Consider the following 23863-nt stretch of genomic DNA (forward strand, 5'->3'; position numbering starts at 1 on the left):
TTCATCAGAGCGTATAATTCATAAAGTGAGCGCTTGGTACCAGATACCTCAGACTACCTATCAGCACCTTGTGGAATCAATGCCACGGCGGGGGCTGGAAGTTTTGAGGGCTAAAGGTCGTCCTACATGTAACTAGCAGGGTGGTCATAATGTAATGGCTCTTCGGTGTATAAGTATAAATATCGGCACTAATAGAAATATAAATAGGGTAATTAAAGTAGACATGTTTTGAGTGCTCAAAAATTCACGTCAGAAGACTTTCTCGATTGGCGAGACTTGAGAATGGGTGCCGCTTTTCGAGCGTTTGAAACACGTCGACTTTTGTTTCCATCTTCATAATTTTCTGAAGAATTCATAATTTTCTGAATCTTCATAATTTTCATAAATTATGCTGTGTCACATTTGGTACTTGGATAAGAATTTTAATCTCGTAGATACAGTGAAACATCTGTATTTTAATATTTCTACACTGTTCTTGCTGTCCTTTAAAAAGTACGAAACCTGTAGCATTAATATTGTAATTAAGTTATTTTTAACTTTGAAATTTTGAAACTGATACGTCGGTACTTTCTTTACGTCGCACAATAGCTTCACAATGGGCTATTGGCGACGGTCTGGGAAACATCCCTGATGATGATCAGTTTCGATCATCTACTTCAACGAACGACCTGCGAGCTATGTCGAGTACTTCACGAAAGAACAGATTAACGAGGACCGATACCGCGCACCTTAAGTATTTTTGCAGACTGATCAAAGTGGTCACCTACCAGCTTTCTGATCGCAGCCAGTGATGCTTGACTTCGGTGTTTACTGAGAACCATGCATTTACGATCAGTCCTCTGCAGGACTAGATATTTGGAGCAAAGAAAATTTACGAAAGTAATATTTAGAAAAAAAGTATAGAAACGTCTGGATGCTATTTGCAAATCATGTTTGTCTCAAGGAAACCATGCAACTTAAAAATTTGGTAGAGTGAAACAATTTTTTAAACAATGAATTTTAGAATGTCCAACCTATTATTCTTAAACAAATATATTTCATTATTTTTAAAGTGTTACTTTAAATTTTTATATCTAGAAGAAAGAAATATCGTAAATTATATAAAATCTTGTGAAGGGGCATTATAACCTCTTCCAGACCCTTTATATTTTTCCAGGGACTTATTTTTTGTCTCTTTTAACACGTTGAGCGCCGCGTCAGCCATCCGTGGCTGACACTGAAATTACATTTAGGCCGCGCCAACCACCGGTGGCTGACACTGAAATTACATTTAGGCTGTGTCTGCCACCGCTTGCTGACACTGACCTTTCACATAGACCGTGAAAAACAGCTGGCTGACAGCGTATAACATGATATAGAGCTCTATAAAATTTACACTCTTTTATGGAATTGCAAAAAATTTATTCAAAATTTACTTAATTATTGCGATTCTTGATTTAATAAATTCAATTTAGTAGATTTTTATCCACCACTTTTTCTACATAATTCGACGGCTTATATAATTCACCGCTTTTGACAGATATGACATGATAAACCTTCTAAAAAATAGCAAAATCCGTCTAATATTTGCAAATTTAGTTTGTAGTTATTTACCGTGTGAACAGACGGGCAAGCCATGTAAAATTAACGTGGTGTTCAACGTGTTAATTTCCTTGCCTAGAAGACTCCGCCAAAGTCAGGTCCAATTATTTTGTATGCAATTACAATAAGTTATGTATATTTGAATTTAGTATGAAATACTCATATAAATTAAATAAAAACAACGTACAAAACAAAAATAATGTGGGATAAAAACTTCTCGTATCTCGTTCAGAAATCTTGGAAAATCATGAATGATTTATTAATCGAATCAACTCTTATGTTCAAAAAAATGAAAAAGAAAAAAAATATTTTTCTCTTTGACTGGAAATCAGGCTAAAATTGTTTGATACCAAAGAGTTTCAATATATTTTTCGATTAATTGCAAATAAATAAACCTCTTCCATCTATGTATCACAAAATTTTGAATGAAAATCCTCCAGTTTTTATTTCATTCATTTCTTCTTTTACAACTTGTTTGTTTATCTTGGTCAGAAAAATTGGTATCGATCCTTGCACTAGGTTAGGCATTCTTGGATTAGTTTATAGTTGTCTTAATTTTCTTAGTTGGTGAAAGCGACATGTCTTATCCGTTTGTTGGAATTATTGCCAAATATAAATAGCTTTCCCCCAAATTATGAACCAATTGTTTTGAATTTTTTTATCCCCCTCCTCCCTATTATGAGAAAAAAGAATCTAAATATGAAGAAATGCATGTTTCTTCAGCAAAATTACATTTCATTTTATGTTGTAACTTAAATATTAGTTAGCGCTAATTAATTATCATATATGAGATAGTCCTAGAAACCTTTAAGATAGACACTTAGTTCGAAAAAATCCGATCGTTGAATGAAAGTTATTCAGAGTGTTTTTTATTTTGTGCACTGTAGGTATGCACCGTGAGCAAAAAAAATTAACCACCTTGAATGACTTTTGATCTAAATATCGGATCTTTACGTTCTGGATCTTAATCTTAATGGTTCGAAGGAGTGATCACAAACAGTTTGCTTGCATGGTATGCGGCTTACCTGGAAAAGGAAACAAAATTGCAAGTTAAACCATTTCAATTCTTACTCCTCTCTATGAGGAGTATGCTTCAAAATTTATTAGTAGTTATAACGTATCCTGTTTTATGCGCGTTTTAACGTTGTTTAATGGTTAATAACTAAGAATAACAAAAGTTTTATAATTTTAACTATCTATTTACTTTTTCGAAATTCTTAAAGTGAAGGATTTTAGTTGCATACGCAGGTTCACCAACTTTCTATGCTTTTAATAGAAATTTATTTTAATGGTAGCTAAGTAAATGTTTCAAAGCATTATTGTTTACTGATTTTAACTTATTTGCCCCCACCACTACATATAAATGGTTTAAAAGTTTATTACAACGCCACTTTTTCCCAACTCCTTTCCGGTGAAGATTTTAAAATGTTGGCAAAATTACCATAAATTCTGAAGGCTTTGATTTTTAGATGTGTTCTACTATAAAAAGCATTTTTCAAAAATATGTAGAATTTGGCAAACTTGCAAACGTATGGATCAATCGTTAAGGTAAGTTGGTTGGGCTTATAGCAATAATGGTAAAACTGACATTTTTCGATGTACCTTTTCTCAGCATCTAAATAAGATATTGCTTTAGTGTTTTTTCCCCACAGAATATTTACATATACATGTCTACTTTGTGATAACTGTACACATCTCTTTGGCAAAGTTTTTTTTAGAAAAAAAATCAAAAAATCATGAACAGGGAATTTTTGCTTCTTAAAAAAATGTTTTTAACTAAAAATCTTTCATAACTCAAGAAGTATTCTTGTTAGCGCCAAAAAAAATTATCACAGCATGCAACTGATATAATCACAAATATTTTCAAAGAATTTCAAACCGATAATGTTGCAGAATTGATAGCGCATAACAACAATCTAAAACGGTTAAAATTTAAGCTATTTCCAATAAAGTGTAACAATAAAATAATTTATTGTTATCAATTGCAAAAAAGAATTATTTTTTACGAAAATACTTTTCGTTTCATTTCCTTACTTTTACGACAAATCTTTGCGATAAATAATTTCCCGTTCCGAACTGCAAAAACTTTGTTAAAATAATCCTAAATAGGAAAAACTTCTTCGGAATCATCTGGTCCAGTTTGTAAGTAATATTCCATTCATTTTAAAGGAAATTATTTAAATTTTTTTCATATATTACTTGTTGCTCAGTGGCACAATTGTGGAATAATCAGAACAGTACTCGCTTTATACTTTGCCTCTGACTGAGCCACTCACTGAAATTTCGGAAGATCGTATTAACGTACTCAAATTTAAGCTAAATATACTGGATTAGTGTTACGCGATAAAACAAAGTTTGCCAGATTTAAAAATTTTGCAATGTTAAAAACTTTCTACATTTTTTTAGAATCTCCAAATGTTTAAAAATTATATTTTTATAACTTGCTGCCTTCTGAGCAAAACTTTAGAGTTTATGTAAAGATGTGATTTATGAATAGTATTAATATTAAATTAAATATATAAATATTATTATTAAATTAAATAGTATTATTATATTAAATGGAATACAAAATCTTAAAAATGGTAAAACAAACCGATTTACACTTAATGGAAGAGTTATGTACAATATTTAAATACAAGATCTATATTTATATGCAACATAGACAAAGTAACTATTTGATTCATATTTCAAAAATTTAAACTTTTCAGATTCAAAAAGATAAAACTTCATAAAATTCCTCGAGATCTTTTTGAAAATGATAAATACAGTAAAGATCCTGAATCGTCCACGCCAACCATTTCAGAGGAAGACATAACAACACCTTTTGACTGGAATGACATCCACGAACGATTCTTCAAATTAAGTCCCGCCATGAAAGAAAAGATATTAAGACAAAGAAATTATGACCAAAGCCAAGAAATAACTGACATAACTGCAACATCAAACGAAATTTTCAGCAGTTCCTCCAATTTATCATCCTACAAAGAACCAAAGGAGGAAAGTGCTGTCATTCGAATAGTAACAGCAAAGAAGATATCCAGCAAATCCCTCAGTTTACCAATTTACACAGAAATGGAAAATGATGACAATAAAAGTGTAACATTAAAACAAATCTTAAGCAATTCTCCCCATTTACCATTCTACCAAGAATCAAAATATGAAAATTCTAATATTCAAATTAAAACATCAAACGAAATTTCTAGCAGTTTCTCAATTATACCACCCAGTCAATCTGAAGAGGAAAGTGCAGACTTAAAAATTGTAGCATCAAATAAAATCTCCAGTTCCTGGTTTTTACCATCCTGCCAAGAATACGGAGAAGAAAGTGCAGACTTTAAAAATTTAACATCGGACGAAATCCTCAGCAGTTCTTCCAATTTGCCATCCTACGAAGAAACAAAGGAGGAAAATGCTGAATTGGAAACATCAAAAGAAATTTTCAGCAGTTCTCCCGATTATCTAATCTATCAAGAATCAGCGGTAAAAAGTGCTGAATTCCACAATGGAACATCTAACGTGAACAGTTGGAAATATAGCGATGAAATATTTAGAGATTTTGGATCAACAGAAAACCTTGAGTTTTATTTCGAACTTGTAGCAAAAGCAAGACAGGCAGATGCAGAAATAGCAGAAAAGAAAAAGGAAAACCTATCAAGTGTTCACATTCAATCAGTTCCAATCGTAGAAGTAATCGACACGCAAGATATAAAGGATATAGAAAATAAAAGAAAAAAATCTCTGAGACGAAAGTTGAAATATTTAACAAGTTGTTTTCGATTCAAAACCAAACAAAAATAATGAATGCAAGCGTAATCAATCTTTCATGTTTTTTTCTGGTTCTATTTCATTTTATGTGTTTGAATATAAGAGCTATGTGTGCACAAGAACATGCTGTGAACCAATAACTGAGCTGAAACCTGTTAGGCTCGAAATGTGCTAAGGGTGCAAACGTCAAAGAAGAACTAAGTCATTTGAAGAGAGAGGAGAGAAATAACAATTTGAGAGAAGAAATGATGAAAGGGAAAAGAAATTAAAGATCATATATCAGGTTTGAAGATAAGTTGAATCTAAATAAGCCGGAAAATTTTAAGCGAATGAGGAATGTTTAAAAAAAAGTATTAGAAGAAAAGAAAATAAGTAAATGGATGATTTGAAGTGAATTGGAATAAAAGAAGAGAGTTTGAAGTAAAAGAAGAGATTAAGATAAAAAAAAAAAGAGAGTGACGTGCTTTTAAAAAAATAGAGCGAAACAGTGGGTCATGCATATGTCTGAAACAAAATTTATCTGGAAATTCTATGACAGCATGAAAAAACTCAAATTTTATTTTATAGGTATTTATTACCTAGCTTTTTTAATGTATCAGGTTTGAATGTACTCACATAACAGAACTTCATAGGAGCAACAGATTTAGGCATATCTTTACCTATGTTTTAAGGTATTTAATTACCTTTTAATAGAAAGTTTTCGTAATTAGGAGGAAAAAAAGCTAGTACAATGATGAATTATTTAGCTCAACTTGACTCACTGTTTAGAGAAAGAAGCATCAAACATCAGGAATAGAGAGTTGAAAATTATCATTGAAGAAACATTAGAAAGAAACATCAGATCTAGTACATAAATGAGACTCGTTTAGATTAAAGATGCATCAGGAATGCATAAATAAGTCTCGTTGGAACTGAAAAACATCAGGAAAAGAGAATTTAAACTGGTACACAGTAAAGAAAAATGATGTATTGATCAGTAAGACTAGTTGAGATTGAAAAACGCGCAAGATCAGGAATGGTACATCATGAATTGAGAAATAAAACTTCGTCAGATACGTGAAACATCAGGAATAGAGAATTAAATTTTGAACAGATTAACGAAACATCTTGAATAGATAAGTAAAACTCATTGAGAATGATGAAACCTCAAAAAAATAACATCAGGACTGATTCACCATGCATTGATAAATAAGACTCGTTTTGCTTGAGAAAACATCAAGAAGAGAGAATTAAAACTAGTACAGATTAAAGAAACGTCTTGAATGGATAAATAATGCTAGTTGTGTGAGATTGAAGAAACTTCAGTAAGAAGCATCAGGAGTGGTAAAGATTGAAGACGTTTAAAAAGATATGGAATGCTTTGAGTTTTGGTCGCAAATGCGAAGAAAATTGTCACCATGTGTTAGTAGAGAAAGTAAATGTATTTTGTGCACCTGCTAAAATCTATAAAAAAATCATATAATGGAAACGCCGCAAAAAAGTAAAAAAGAAAATCGTCTCTTGTGTTGAAAACAGTCTCGTGTCTCGGACGAAAAAAAACAAATAAGAATAAAAAGAAAAAGAAAGAAGTTTCATAAAAACAAGGAATTTTATCAAAGAAGCAAAAAAAGAACTTGAATTTCAGCTTAGATCAGATTTATATGGCTTCATATGCTAGATTAGAATATTCATTTATTATATTACATCAGATTTTACTGTTCAAATATGTTATTTAATTTTTAGGTTTAAATAAACAACTTCAAAATTCTCTCTGAATAATTTTATTTAATCATTGTTTTAGTCATTGACTTATGTAACCTATTGCAGTTTTATTATTTTGCAGCATTATACTGCATATTTACATTAATTATTTACATGTAAAATATAATAAGCATTTCCATGGTCTCTATTTCTAAATTTAGTATGGCATATTTATAAATATTACAGTATTATAATAAATCATAAATATACAGGCATTACTTTTTTACGTTTATAAGAATAATGCAGATATATAATTCATTTTTTTAAGACATTCTCGCTTTTTATAAAAAGAATTTAGATTATTCAAGCAAACGATAGTCTTGATAACTGGTAACGTAATCTAAAGTAGCTTCACGAATTTAGCATTTCATGCCTTGGTGCGATATGTTTTCATTAATTATTTACATGAATAGCGTAATTATATGCAACACATTTCTGTTATCATTATTTTCCAATTTAAATATACTTATTATAAGTAAACAAACCACAAACGAATAAGAAAATAATGAATAAGAAAATAAATAATAAAATAACATTGTGTAATAGATAGTAATATAATAAAATATGTAGTATTATAATATAATATAAAGTATTATAATATAATAATAAGTAAATATGATAAATAGTACTTCGACGTTTCTAGAAAAATGCATATAAAAATTATAACTTCCTGGATATTTTACATAAAAAGTTTTCATCTGATTTTTCATGCACGTAATTTTACAAAAACATATTAACATTTTTCTTGTTCATATTACATTTCTCTTGTTAAATATACATGAAAAAAAAATGCGTAAGATAAAATTAGGCTGGATAACTGAGAATAACTTGGAATGTGCCAATCCAATGGTTTGACCATTCTCACTTAGAAACAAAATAGTTTCTTAGAAAATTATTTTCACTCTTATTTAAAGTGATTTTAATGTGATTTTCTACGTGTATATTTACATTAATTATTTATATGCACATTATAATTATGATACTAAATATTTCCATTTCCTATTTTTCAACTTAATTTTTACTTTTTAATAAATAGTGCTCAACTGCTTTATTTTTTTGCATTACTAGAACAATGCAGGTAAACATTATTGTACTTAGTTTTAAGAACTAAAATTAGATAATAAGACTTTTATTTGAAATTTTTTATATATATGAATAAAGAACATTTACAGAAATATTTGATTTAGTTATTTATATTTATAGCACAAATTAGCTACAGCACATTTTCATCATCATTTTTCTTAACTTTTTTAGAATAGTAATCAATTGCATCATTTTTTTTTTTGAATTTCAATACTGTAAAAAATTTAGCATCTAACTGCGGAAAATGTACTGGCGCGCTGAGGGCAGCGTACGTAAAATTCATTTTTACAGTAAAATTTTATGTACTAATTTTTGTAGTATTTATTTAATTACTGTGATTCGTATGGATTTAATTACAGTGATTTGTAAGTAAATATTACAGTAAAAACTATGGTATTGCAGATTTTTTTCGTAAAATGTTACTGTAAAAATGGATTTTATGCTTAAAAGTATTGACACCCTTAGTGCCAGTACTTTTTAAGATACTTTGAAATTTTTTATTGAGTAGTATAATGCAGATAAGAATGATTATGATGTGTTTTAAGTGTGGAAATCAGAAAAATAAGTTTTCATATAAATAATATGCAATAAATTTTATCTTACCTTATTTTAAAACAGCTCAGTACATGATCCAACTTTATTATTTCATGCATTCAAGATAATTGTAATGGAACAAACTGCTGTAAGACTTAATTTAAATTACCCCCACCTTGAATAATGTTCAAAGTGAAAGCTATAATTGATAAAAAATTCCCATTGTAGATTAAACAGGTAGGGGTAATCATACGCATTTGATAAAAAATAAACCGAAAAGCCTCGTACCTTATCTGTAAGAAAAATGATAAAAAAAAATGACTGGAACTGTCAAATAAGTTTACAATCTTTCAATATAATAAGGGTCTTATTTCTAATGTAAAGCAGATAGGTTTTGACTCTGTCTCAAGTCTTCATGATTACCTTACAATCTTTTTTTGTTATTTATTAATTTTCCTTTGTTTATTTATATTTATTTATTTATTTTGCTCATACTGATTTATAAGTCGAAACTAACAAATATTAAAGTAAAAGATTCCCATTTGTTTTCTCCATTTAACACATGTTTGGTTCCACAAATAAAAGAGTTCCTTAAATAAAATTAAATTAAACAGGGAATAATGACTTTTTAAAAAAAATTTCAATAATTTTCATTGAATTTTAGTTCAGCTGACCATCTTTTTGCCACTTGGCACATCCAATACTCCACAATTTTTCGAGATTTAATTTAACCTCTTAAGGCCCATCGGCTATTATTTTGGAAGATATTTGGAATTATTTAATGTACAAAAATATACTTTTAAGAAAATATTCCGTTTGTATCCCTATACAAAAAGATTGTCAAACTAAAAATATTATTGTATATACTACCAATACATACCAACATACCAGCCAACATATGTATAGATCAACCGTATTGCCATACGTAGTACATACCAACCTATAAATATGTATATTTATAGATTTTTTATTATATATATGTATATTATATAGGTATATTATATGTATACTATAAATATGTATATTTATAGGTTGGACTGTTTAATTACAACTGAAAATTATAAAGAAGAGTTTAAAAAAAATCTATTTAAGTAACCTTTTAGAAAATTTCGTGTTCCTAATATTGGAATCTAGTGGATTTTGTTTTATAATCAAAATTTGTAGAAATACATTATACAAATATCCTACAGCATACAAAGAATGCTAAACATTAAAATTTCTGGTTTTTTTACACAGGAAATAAAAATAACTATAAAAGTTAATAAAGTTTAATTCAGTGATTCAGTTTTTAAATAAAAATATTTTAACGCATTTTTGGGTGGGTTTACCTTCTTCCAAGCTACATATTTCCAGGACTGCCAACACTCTGAGCTACAAGCATGATGCTATAGGCAGAATTTATGAAAAAAAATTTATTAACTAAATTGCTTAATACATTCTCTACATTTTTGATAGAAGTTTCAAAATTAAATGTATCACATTAATGTAAACAAAATTGGTTCATTCAGTTGGCATTTTTTGTGACATTTGTAGAAGGGTTTTTAACTTCAGGCAGTTTAAGCTTTTTTTTCTCATTCTGTGGTAGGTGGGATGATTTTCGTCCTGTAATAAATCTCTTTTGAAAGAAACCAGCTGTAAGAATTGTCAAAAGCGAGAACATCTGAGAGAAAAACAATAAACATTGGTTATGAATACACATTGGTAATATAATTTTTATTTTGTATCAGTTTACTGATTATTATATAGGCAGTTATAAGAGCAATTAGCTGAAAGTTATTTAATATGAAATAAATGTTTAAAATTTCTTATAAGTATTTAAATTTAGTTAAAGCTTTCTTTATACTTCAACAAGAGAAGTTTATTATTTTTGAGCGATGTTAACACACGGTGGAAAAAATTATGTAAAATTTTGAACAGTAAAGTTATTGTTACGTAAGGTAATGACATTTCTGATTTAAAAAAAAGCAACTCTGACAATCTAAGCAGCAATATACGGCATTTAAACCATTCATTTGGTACTTTCTTCTCTCCTATGGTAAAGGTATACCGGAAATTCGTGTTTTTAAAATTATAGTATTTATTACCACACATTTAATAAGAAATATAAAAGTCAATTTTACCGAATAAATGGTTTTTATGCCATGTTTCAAGGTTATCATGATTAAATTGCCAAATCGTATCATATTTAAAAAACTTTATCATATATTTTAAAATCATATTTTATTGTTAACTTTACCAAACTCATTACCGAACCGATTCGGCAAAAATGACTTAATTTTTTGGTAATCCCACAGAGCCATGAACATGATAAACATTTTACCACAGTCTGCGTAAATAAATTTAGCACCTTGAACAACTTTTGATCTAATGAACCTCAAATATTCTAATAAACTAAAGCAGACGATACGCTAAAATACGAAATTAGACATATAAATGTTCTTAATCTGAATAAGTGTACATTTTTTGACAAATTTGAATTTTTCATCCTCAATTATGTAGCAATTTAGAAAATATTATCCCAATACTTTGGGCAGGAGAAGCTTAATGCTTCTTTCCCGGTTCGCATATTTTGTTAAAACTCGAATTTTTTTAATGTGGATTTAAAATTTTTTGCACACAATTAGGAAGTGTGTTCATCTGAAGATAATTCCAAATAAAATAGTTTTTAATAATTATTATTTGTTTTTTATTAATTTATTTAATATAATAAATATCTGAAATTATAATTTCAAAGAAATCTTGTATTTTACAATTTGCTTCTAGAGAACTATTCAGCAGATGTTCAAATTTTATACTTCATCTTTTGAAATTACATTCTTTTAAATGTTACAAAAAGTTTTATACCTTGAAATAATTTTTTTTCGATTATTAAGGAGTAAAGTAATTAGGAATATTAACATAAACAATATTTTGCATTGTTTTTTTAGATGCACAAGTTTTAGATGTACAAGTTCTCTAGAATAATTTAATAGCTCTCATACTCATTTAAATAGTTCTCTAGATAAAGCAATATAAGCAAGAAGTTAAATTACTAGTAAGGAGTTAAAACTTTCTGCTGCTTCCTCGTCGAAACTATATAGGGTTCAACTATATTCTATATACAAACTATATAAGGACCATATAGGAGTCTTCATGATTACCTTACAATCNCTTAGGGGAAGGATAATAGTTTGAGTAATTGAGGTAAACTGCCAACCCTTCTCTTTGTTCGTCCTCCCTTTAACTGACCCCCATTTCTTTCCCCACCCAAGAATCTCTTTTTCTACTCTCCCTACCCCAAAAAAACAAGACCGTCACGAAACGACACTTGCCGTAGTTTGCTTGTAAATGTCTTTTCATGACGCTTCGGATGCAAGGGGTTAAAACATCGTCAGCTCTAAAAAAAGTATATATAAGGTATAGGGCTCTCAAACTACTGATATTGAGTCTTAGTAAGCAAAATTCAATCATTAGATTAAAAGTTAACTATCGTGCTCATTTTTTTCTTCTTTTTTAGCTCAGTACATACTTTAGATACATGTTTTTGGACAACTGGCTTCGTTGCCCAAAATAAATAATCTTGAAAAAAAAGTCACAAATTGGCTTACAGTTGAGCAGTTAAACGAGAGCAAATAAATTCTTATTGTGCATAAGATGGGTTACTTATAGCCTCCAATATGCTAAAGGTGTTTGGTTATTGCTTCCCTGAGAATATATTATTGAAATCTATGAAAAAATTTAAAAAGCATTCGCATTAGGGGCTGAAAATATTTACACCAGAAAAAACTATTGAAATCGAAAGAAAAAATCCGCCAGAGGAAGGAGTTACTGAAAACATCATATTCGTGTGATTGCCGATAGAAACAGAAAGGAGTTTTTAATAAACAAACTGCTTAGGGTGTTTTTCTTCCATCTTGCCTTTCTCATTAGCATGAATCCTAAATATTCTCTAAAAAATGCGCATTTGGGTCTCCAAATCACTGTTTCAGTGAGAAAATAAATACTAAATCTTGACCAATCACCACTGAGATAAGTACGAAAGCAAAGCAAAGATATAAATCAGCTGAAGTTTATTTAATGGTTGAAGCATAATGACGATTCTTGGTGGAAAACGAATGCATTCCAGTTAAAGTTTTACATGATTTTAATCCCTTTTTTTTTTGGAAATATGTGTTAAGGAAAACTCTAATTTCTGATATTATTTTTTACAGACCTTTTGATGTATAAATGAGAATAAAGGAAAATTGGAGCAATAAAACTTACATGATCCAGATTTTTCGCAGACATGTATTCCCGTTTCCGGTTCCCAGGTAGTTTCAATCCTTTTTTTCTGAACCAGTTCAACTAATTCACCTTCAAGCGTTTTGAAATAAATTCCAAAACTAATATCCTTGTCTGTTGTTTCGAATTCCCACATCAATGCAGAGCCAGGATCTTCAACATCAACTAAAACATCAACTTGCAAACGCCTTGATACATAAAGATATTCAACATCTTCTTCTTGTTGAATTGATTTCTTGGAGAAGTAATACTCTTTCGGTACGTTCCCTCCATGCCTTATCTAAATGTATAAACAATATTAAACAATGAAATATAAACATATATATTTTATTTTATAACCGTCGTTAAACAGCTAACCCAATTTTATGGGTTTACGACTACTAATGTTCAACTCCGTAGCCTTGTAATTTTGAAACCAATTCAGAAGACAAGGGAACTCCAGGATCGAGTGTTGGGAGAGATTTGCCTTTGTGGAGGACTTTTTGATGGAGCTAATCCGCATTTGCGTTTCTTGGAGAGGAAGACCACGAGAAACTCCCACGGTTAGCCTGACGGCAAGATGACTCTAACTCATGATTCGTCTACCACTGAGGATATTTCACGTCAGCAGTGTGTGGGCGGTGCCAGCCGGATGTGGAGTTCGTATCGACTGGGGTTCGACCCCGGTTCGCAGCATTGGAAGGCGAATACTCTATCCCCTGAGCCATCGCGGCTTTTTCCATATATATAGTCAAGACCTATATGAACTAGCTTTTATGTGAACGAAGAAAAACTTTTGCACGATTCGTTCACTGTTAGGATGAGTGATTTTTTAAGGTGATAAAAAAAATGCTTATCCATCGCAAACACCTTTTTTTTTAAATTTCTCTTTACTACGTAAGATTTTACCAACATGAAATTGAAATCATTGATCTACTGAGCCATACAATACTAAAAAACAAATACAAGGAACTTATTTTAACTTAAAATTTATCCAAATAATGTTCAGTTTTCGAATTTTTACCAAAAAGCTAAATTTCGAACTTTCATGATTTCACTGCCATATACTGACGTAAGTTTCGATCATCACATGTTGATGGACAGCTGTTTTTTGTTATGAATATAATAAAATGAAAATAATGTTCAAGATTAACTGATGTGTGTCGAATCCCCCACCTTCAATAACAGAAACAAATCCATATTAGATGACTTAAGAAAAAAGCTACAAATTTAAAACTGCTAGTAGAGACTGTTTAATACTTATTTAGAACTAAGCGTTTTAAAAGATATTCATTTTAGTTTTACATATAATCTAAGCGGTTAAACTTTCAAGAGGCTTATTGACAATAAATATTATTTCTTTTACGCTTCTCTTACTTATCATGCTGTTTTGCAAATCTCTACTTGTCAGATTTAGATTAAAACAGTGTGCATTTGCGTAAAAATTCATAAAACCTGCAAATATTATTTTGCATTCCTTGTTTGTTGAAATATCTGAAGTGGTACATATTTTTTTTTTACCAGATAGTGACACTCATCCTATTAAGATTCATTACCCCAGACAAATTTGTTCACGTTGATCAATCTAAAACGAGGTTTTCTGTTGCATGTCAAGCATTATTGCATGGATATTTGTTAATATTGTCCACAGTCTGTATCATCATAATGATGATTTAAAAAAACAAACGGAAAAAAACACTGTTTTTTAGTTTTTCCTTGCCAGAATTCTCATCTGTTGGACAGTTGATTTGTTGAGTCACATTTTTGAAATTGACACTATAAGAAACTCACATACTATTGAAAGACCATACTCACAAATGTCTTACAGAGAGGATTTCCATCGGGATCGGTTCTATTTCCGCCAAGAAATGCAGGCAAGATATCGGCATCTATTGTCTCCAGTAACGTCTCCTTCACTTTCTCTGAAATATAATATCCTACACTGAATTCTCATTTCCTCAAATACTACAAAATTGATGAAGTGCTTGCGAAGTGTATGCTAATAAAACTTTAGAAGTATGTTATGTAGATCTTAGGAGCGGAGATTCCTTCAAAAAGAATAATTTGTAACTTTGACGATAGATGGCACTCTACTGCTATTGGAAATTATATTTTCTCTAAAAATCGTGGCAAAAATTAAAGCTGATGGCATTCAAAGGTTTCTAAACCAACTCTACTAAGTGTACCTGTATGAAATTTCATAAGTATAGTAGTATACCTTCAAATTTAGGTCATAGGGTCGAGGATTTCTTCAGAAATAAATAGTTTGAAATTTTTTCAATAGATGGCACTGTACCGCTATAACAAACTGAAATGGGTAATTCGAATAATTTCTCTACAAAAGGCATGGAAGAGCACATAGTTTGATCTCCACGATAATTATACACGGTAAAAAAATATTAATATGACAAGAAGTGTACAAAAGTGATTAAAACTTAAATCCCAGATTATAATGCCATCTCGTGCATTATATTTCTTGTATGACCTGCGTGATCACCAGATATGAAATTTCCTATCTTTGCCTATGGGGTTTTCACAAAGATCATCAAAGGTATAAAGGTTTCTCAAAGATGTTTATCAAGGACGTGTCACTAAGAAAGTGAAAATAAAAGCTAGCATCTCCCTGTATGTTTCCCTCATTCTTACTGATATATCGCATGTAGAGCACGCAGGTGTTAAAAAATATAAAACATTTTGCTATTCCTTAAATTTTTAGCTGCTTTCTTTAATTTTGCTGAGTAACAGTGCCGCGTGTTAGCCAAATTTAATTTTTTTAGAGGAAAATCTCACTCTCACGATTTTGAATATCGCATATGTGAAACTCCAAGAAATAGGACCTGAGTTACGAGCCTTTGAACCGTGATATAAATTTTAACGACCTGTATACTTGTACTCTCTCAGACATTTAAGAAATTCAACCAATTGCTCATTATTGAAATGAGTTTCGAATAGAATTTATTTTCAATGCGAAAATAAATTGGCTAATGGGGTAGTATGCTTACCAGTATTTGAATTCACCTTCGAAATATGAATTCAAAATACTATATAAAATCATTAAATGTAGTCAAAATTTTAACAGTGGTTTAAATAAATTAATTCTTGTAAACTCTACGATCAAATCAGACATGTACTCCAATTTTTTTATTAAAATCTATAATATGTAAATAATAATAGTAATTAATCGGAAAAAAATTATATAACAGTTTCTTTTGGTCAAAGATATTGATTATTTGATGAAAACTCGCTAATATGAGTTTCCCGCCTTCATATAAATTCTTCGACATCTATGAAATTTGTAATTTCCTAAACAATGAAAGGTGGCAAGGAGCGTCCACATACTTTGTGAGCATTAAAAAAGAAAATGGAGGTTGTTTTGAACTCAGCTGACAAGAAAAAAGACGAGAGCTTATGTTTGATTCAAATTTCTGTTAAGCGAAAAAAACAATAACATTTTAGCTTAAAATATTACGCGAGCATAGTTGGACAAGGGGTGGTAACTCGTTTAATTCGGTTGTCTAGACGAGGTAAAGGTTTATAACAACTAAAAATAGGCTTATTAGAAAAAATCCAAAGCTAAATTTACCTGTTTCAACAATCTGAATTTTTTTCAAGAGGCCAGATGTAATAGCTAGCTTTACAATAGCGAACATAGTTGAAAAATAAGAGGGAGCTGAAAACAGATACAAATTTTACTGATCTATCCTAATTTTATCAGATTTAAACAGATTTATCTGCCATCTTCTATTTTACTTCATAACAACCCCCGTTGAACAGACGACCCAATTTTGGGTTTACGACAACCAATGTTAAAGTCCGTAGCCTTGCAATTTTGCACCTAATCCAGAAGACAACCCTTACGGAAAAATTGAGGTATGAATGAGGAATTTTTCAAAGATATAAATTATGTTATTTAATTAAGTGGTTAGTTTGAAAATGGTGTTAACGAATACTTCAAAATTTACCTCAAATATACCTCCAGATGTATATATATATATCAATTTGAGGTGTTTCATCTTACATGTGGGGAGAGGTAGATATTTACTACTTAAGGTGTTTTGTTTTCAACCTTAGATCACCCAGAAATATATTTTTTCACTTGTAAAAGTAATTAAAAAACTACATAAGGTGTTTGATTTCACACTTCAGGTTATTTGGATTTACCTCAAGTGTGTTTGTTGACAGTTGTAAAGGTAATTTTTTACTAACATGAGGTGTTTTATGTTCTACCTCAGGCTATTATATTTCAACCTCAAGTATATATTTTTTGCTCGTGGAGGTATTTTTTTTTTATTAAATCAAGGCATTTTGCACATCAAATTAAAATAGATAAAAATATAGTATTTTTCGACAGAGGGATAGGTTGTTTCTTATGAACGTGAGGTGGGTTCTAGATTGGGTTCGAAATTACAAGACAACGAAGTTTGATATTGGCATAGTCATGAACTCAAAATCGGGGCGAAAGTTCAACGACGGTTATAAAGTACAAAAAAAAGGCATACATGAAATTATTACTTAATGAGTTATATGAAAAACATACCGTTGATTACATATACTCTTTTTATATGTTCTGGATAATTGTCTTGTAAAATGCCAAACCATTCCATTTCTGTTTCCAGAGCTGAAACAAAATTAATAAATGCAGAATCTAGTTAAATATTTACTTTATCAGCTACTAGCCTGTTCACAAATGAGATAATTATTCAATTTACTATGATTATATCAGGGGTAAAATGTTATTTTTAAAATAAATTTTGTCTTTTTCTAGTTTTTAAATTTTCAGGCATTTCTTCTATCTTTTTTTTTTGAATTTTAAGGCTTTAAAGATTTTTTCTATGAGCCAAGCCTACTGGTGGGTTAAGACTTTATGTCTGAAATATCTGGAAAATGTTTTTAAAAAAATGAAGTTGTTGGACTGTATGCTATAATATTGTCAATGATTTTCCCATATTTTGTCATATTATACAAAACATATAATAAAAATTAAATTTAAGTTCTGAAAAAATTGCAAGTTTGATAATATTGCTGGGGATCTTACCTAACAAAACAATGCTACAATGGATAAACAAAAGATGCTTTAAACTTTAAATCAAGGGAATGCTACAGACATATCCGTCATTAAGAATTTGAAAATCATTATAATGGCACATAAATTTAATTTTAGTAACGCCAAAATTGGCTAATTTTAACGCCAATTTCGATATGCCAAATAAGCTCAAGTTGATGTTCTGAAATTTTATTTCATTCATGTGAATGCCGATTTCTTGGTTAACATTCTCAATTCCTTATTATCCACTTCATTTTTTATGGAAATGTAGCCTGCTCTGATTTGCCGCTTTCGGCTACTATCGTTCTCATCAGCTGCCTCAGTTTTTTTTATCTTGTTTTGTTTTTAACTTAATTTTTTTTCTTTGGTCACTTGGTTGGTTATTATTTCACAAACCATAAAGAGCACAACGTCACAAATCTGATTATTAACATATTAAGCAAAAACTAATACAGGCAGTAACAGTAATCTTATTAAATAATTTATTTTTTTAGCATTTGTATTGTTAAATGGTTTTATCATAATATAATCATATCTATCTCAGATAGAAACCTAACTACTATTAATAAAGAGAGTGCGTGACTTATAAGTGATTATAATTTCTAAAATGATTTTTCTTAATTATGTAGTACACCTCATGTGTCATGAAAAAGAACTACGGAAATAATCAGAGTAAAGTTTAAAATCATTATCAAAGTTTTATTTTAGATCCAATATGAGTATCTGAAATATGTATTTTTTCCTCCTAGATGTGAATCCACCATCTTGTTCAATATGGCGGAAAACTTAGTAAAAATATTTTCCAACCTAATGCACTAATCCTAGAAAACATGTAACCTTACGGCAATCTTGTGTCACAATTTTCATTTCAATGTCACGAAAATGTTTGCCCTAAAATCCTTTTTTCAATAAAGAAAAAATATTGCAGTTTCAAACCTTTCATCCTTAGAGGGTTAAAAATTAATTTTAAAACTTTTTTTGAAAAGTTTTGCCACTTAAGTAAAATGGTCACATATGCCATAATGACGTTTTATCTGACGTCACACTAGCGATATGATCAAATTGCATTGTCCATTAAAATTTCATGACTAGGTGGAATTTAGCTGATCATAAAAGAAGTAACGAAAAGAAACCTAAAAATTATCTAGATTTAAGATTATTTTCACCTTAAGACTAACTTTTTTCAAGGATTCTTTTCACGCTTGAAAACCCTAAAATAACCTCGATTTAAGGTTTTTATATCGAAGAATGTTTTCCAAGGTTTTGGATTAGGCTAATGTGCGTAGAATAGAGCAGATTGTCGCAGATCTTGTTCTAAGATTAGAAGGTTTACACGTGAACCGCAAAAAAAACCTTTTTAGGTTTACATTAAGAGGTTTTTGCTGAGTGTAAATAAAGCTTATTTTGCTATCCGGGAATTATTTCTGCATTCAAAAACTTAGGTACTACCTAAATGATTAATGTTTAATGTTTCGACTTTCTGTGTTTGTTTATTCAAACAAAATTGTTTCAAAATGTTTGCTTACCTTTCTTGTTGGTGGCTTTTGAAAAGGTAATTTCAGCCATGTCACATATAATATTCTTCTGAGAAATTATTTCTCCTGTCTAAAAAAATAAATCGAGAATATTTAGAGTTAGATAAAGAAGAGTTACGTTAAAGAACATATTAAGCAAAGTTTTAGTGAATTTCAGAAAATTAGACAATGAAGCTGCGAAGCTGCATTGGTGTAAGAAATTAAGACAATTTGCAGACTTGGTCGATTATCTCCAGTACTATTGGACCAATTTTAATGAAATTTGATATGTACATACACTGATACAATACAAAACAAATAACCATTCAACAATTGTAATACACACTCATGATCGTGCATAACACTCGTTGGAATCGGAAGGTGTGAAACAGCGGTTGCAGAATAAGAAGAAAAAAAACATTGATTGGTTTACATTGATTGCTTGTCAACATTGATTGCTTTACGAATAAAAGCTTGTTAATTTTTCCTTACTTGTGTTGTTCTATCGAAAAATACAAATTGCTTATTTTTAATTTTCTGATGTTCGGTTTTCAAACGAAGTAATTTGGATAACTTCATACTTTGGTTTAACTAACAAACTAAGCCATGGAGCAATTTGAATGTCTTCCTTTGTTTTTGAAATGAAGTAATTTGGATGGCTTTATACATTGGCTTCTAAGTGACGAAATAATTTGAATGGTTTCATACTTTGCTTTCTAAGTGGTGAAGTAAGTTGCATGATTTCATACTCTGGTTCCTAAGTGGCGGTGTAATTTGAATGGTTTCGTATTTATGTTTCCAAGGAGACGAAGTAATTTAGTTGAGCAAAGAGTACATCGTGGCTTATCATGTAATGAAGCCATCCTACATATTATAAATAATCATTGTTGTGCTGCATTCCTAATCTTTACCGGAAGAGGAACTTCTTTTTGTCAATTTTTTTTAACATTTTGAGCTGCGAGTTGAAGAATTTCGTTTTTTTTTCTGAACGTGGCATGTAATATAAGAGCAGAAAGCGAATTAAAAAGCTACTTGCAGCATCAAAATTCTATTGCAATTTTTCCGTTCTGATCTTATTCACGTGAAACCAGTGCTGACACAAATCTTTAAGACTTACAATGCCCTATAAGCATGTGAACCTACAATGCATGTAAACCTACAATAACGAGCATATACATAAAATTAATTTTTTCAGAACAGTCAAAAAGTGCTTTTATGAGTTTTAGAATCTTTTTCGACAGAATAAATCATCAACTTTATTTAAGGCAAAATCAAATTTGTCACATAGCTTTTATTTCAATAAAAAAAAATTTTGAAGTCGTTGGAAATTGCAATAAATAATACCTGGCGTTGGTGTTTTATTGTATTATAACTTAAAAAAGAACACTGTGCTTAAGGAAAAATCGAATTTTTTCTTAGGTTCTCTAAAAGCTTATTGTGCGCGTATTCTAAAATTTTACTTTATTAGTTCAGTGAGCAACTCACAATTGTATCAGAGACTGCTATGCAAATACATGTGTAAGTCTTTAGTCTCGCTTCTACACGAATTCACTTTTTTTCATACCTTCTTCATTTCATATCACTGGAATCTGATTAACTTCTTTACAAAACTATGCTGATTTTTATCTGATTATATATTTGAATTTGTCGTTTTCGAAAATTAAGTAGAATACTAAAGAAGTGTTCCCGAACACTTAGGAGTAAATAAATTTTGATAAGAATCAGATAAAAGTGCTTTTTTAAATTTTGCTGATCTTACCATGAGAGATTTTTAGAACTTAATTTTTGGAGAAAAGCCTACTTTGTAAAAGTCATTACCTTCTTACTTCGTTCAAACATCCTTTCTACGTCTTTTTCTGTCTCAAATATACATTCTTTATGGAAATCAATTATTCTTATTGATTTCATGAGACCTAAAAATAGCGAAGAAAAAGAAATCAATCAATTGATTTTACAATACAATGAATTAAATAGGGTTTGACAACAAAAAAAATAGCATATCCAAGTAGCAGTGAAGAATTTGCAACAGCGTGTAAGCAATGATCTTTATCACAAAATCCAGCAAAGCTTATAAATGAAAAGCAAATGAACCCTGCAAGCGTGAAGCAATGTGAAATTTAACTACGCTAGTTTACACGATAATGAGGCTCGCAATAATCTTAAGCAACAATCATTTTATATTGAGATAAAGTTTGCCTCTACAAAACAAAGCAACAAAAAAAAACGTCTGAAATCGACGATGAAACATGCAAATCGAGATCAATAAGCATTCTTAAACCAAGAGAAATTCCCCCTCTCAGGGATTCACTCTAAATTTTATGACCATCCCTGAAACAAGGTTCTTAGATACTTTCTTTAACACTTCAAAAGTGAAGGTTGGCCTGATTATCAAGTTTTCAATGAAAACAAAAAGCTGCATTTGAGAAGATAGGAAGAGATAGAATGAATAAAAATTGCAAAAACGAAGTTCATAGTAAAAGCTAAAAAAATAATTTCATGCCTTTGAGGAAACAAGCTTTCAAATATGTTTAAAAATGATTATTTTGTCAACCCTTATTCGCCAACCAAATGAAAATGAATATACAAACGTTTGCCGTAAGGCTGCTTACTAACTAGGACAGAGGTGGCGAACCTTTTTGCACCAACGTGCCAATTTTCTAAAAAAATTGTTCAATGTGGTCATAGACGTGCCATCAAATAATTTTGATTTCGTGATCAAGTATTAATACTAAATACTATCAACTCAAAACTCTTTATATACTATGGAGAGAGAGAAAAAATTTGCAATGTCTCAGTTATACGCATAATTCAGCTTAAAGTAACATCAGTGTGACTTCTGTTGTTGCAAATTAGATGACAAATAACTTAGATTAGATTGTATGTTAGTTTAAGCAGGACTGTTAAATTTTTTTGCTAGTTATTTATTGTTAGCTTGTTTTTTATGGTTATTAATTGGGTTTTTTTTGGCATTAATTGCTAATTTTTATTCGTGAATTTTAATTTAAGTGTTAATATGCTTCATAGTGAACTTTGTGATGATTGGCATGCCCAAAAGATCGTGTCGCGTGTCATAAATGGCACGCGTGCCATTGATTCGCCATCCCTGAACTAGGATAATATCCGCTTCTTTGACAATCCCAACATTTTAATTAATTAATTAATATCGCGCGAAAAATCGGGCTTAGAAGAGTTTGTTAGGTTGTTTTAATTTTTCTATTGATTTTACTCAGTAAAAGAAAATATTCCGCTTTAATAGGTAGTTTGAGAGTTTTATTTGTAAAGTTTTCGCTCTCACCTGTAAACAATTATAAATGCAACCTAATTTATTCTTGACCCGAAAAGTTCTCCTCAGAGAAATTTATTTCATTGTCAGTAGGTAATTATTTTCTAAGTTGAATATGAAAGCACAAAAAGTAAGGAGGCTAACGTCTATCTATCATAGAAAACTAGAAATTTTTTTTTCATGAAATTTATGTTTTGAAGCGAGAAATGAAGATGATTGCCAAAAAAATAATGGGAGTTGGGAAGTAATAGAAAAATAGTATCAAGAAATAAATGAATGCATGCATTAAAAATATTGAACATCTAACAAATACGAAAATTAATTCTTCTTGAGGATCTCTTTTTAACTGCCTGTGAAATGATTTTTCAAATTTTCCATTATTGATACGTATCATTCTAAAAAATGCATTATACTTTGATATAAATTTGACAAAATCGCATTATATTAGAAAACTGATCATTTATTAGATTAGACGGTATTATTTTATGAACAGTAACATAAAGAACATAAAAGAGAAACCGCTCTTTTGATATAATATTTAGCATGGTAATGATTTTTTTTTGTAACACATACACATCTCTTGGTACACGTACACATCACGACGCCGTTTGCTTGATAGCTCAATTTTCCGACAGGTTTGTTTGTCTGACAACTCAGCAAGAACTCCGGTCAACAAAAATTATAGAAAATCTTGACTGATTGTCAAGTATAGTTTCTCTCAAGATTGCATAATAATATGACTGAATAACTGAGAAGTTATCATAATCAAGTAGCGAAAAGTGAAATAAAAAAATATTTGAAAAACACAAAATAAATACGTAAATAAATGTATAAATAAAATAGAAAAATTAAAAAATAAATTTAAAAAAGTTTAAAAAAATGAATGGAATAAAATAAAAAATTCAAAAAAAGGAATTTTAAAAAGAAAAAGAATAAAAAATTAAACCATAAAATAGAGAAGAAAAAAAAAACATTTAATGCTGCTATGAATCTTGCAATCTTTGAATCTTTTACTAGAAAACAGAGGGAAATGTTACTATCCCCATAAACAGTCAATAAATTGCCCTTTAATTTTTTTGC

General features: G+C 30.0%; 1 protein-coding gene across 1 annotated transcript in view; it reads right to left on the reverse strand.

Moving 5' to 3' along the window:
- Positions 1-10100: 10100 nt before the first annotated feature.
- The window catches only part of LOC107440011 (SEC14-like protein 2), a 32374-nt gene continuing 18611 nt past the window's right edge, over positions 10101-23863 (reverse strand). The window contains exons 7-13 of the mRNA XM_043052027.2: positions 21319-21413; positions 19513-19591; positions 17480-17560; positions 16526-16612; positions 14758-14864; positions 12946-13243; positions 10101-10363 (exon numbers count right to left, since the gene is read on the reverse strand). Coding sequence (XP_042907961.1) covers positions 10275-10363; positions 12946-13243; positions 14758-14864; positions 16526-16612; positions 17480-17560; positions 19513-19591; positions 21319-21413 — 836 coding nt within the window. The 3' untranslated portion in view covers positions 10101-10274. The remainder of the gene's footprint in view (positions 10364-12945; positions 13244-14757; positions 14865-16525; positions 16613-17479; positions 17561-19512; positions 19592-21318; positions 21414-23863) is intronic.

Source organism: Parasteatoda tepidariorum, chromosome 9, assembly GCF_043381705.1.
Source record: "Parasteatoda tepidariorum isolate YZ-2023 chromosome 9, CAS_Ptep_4.0, whole genome shotgun sequence".
Taxonomy (NCBI): Eukaryota; Metazoa; Arthropoda; class Arachnida; order Araneae; family Theridiidae; genus Parasteatoda; species Parasteatoda tepidariorum.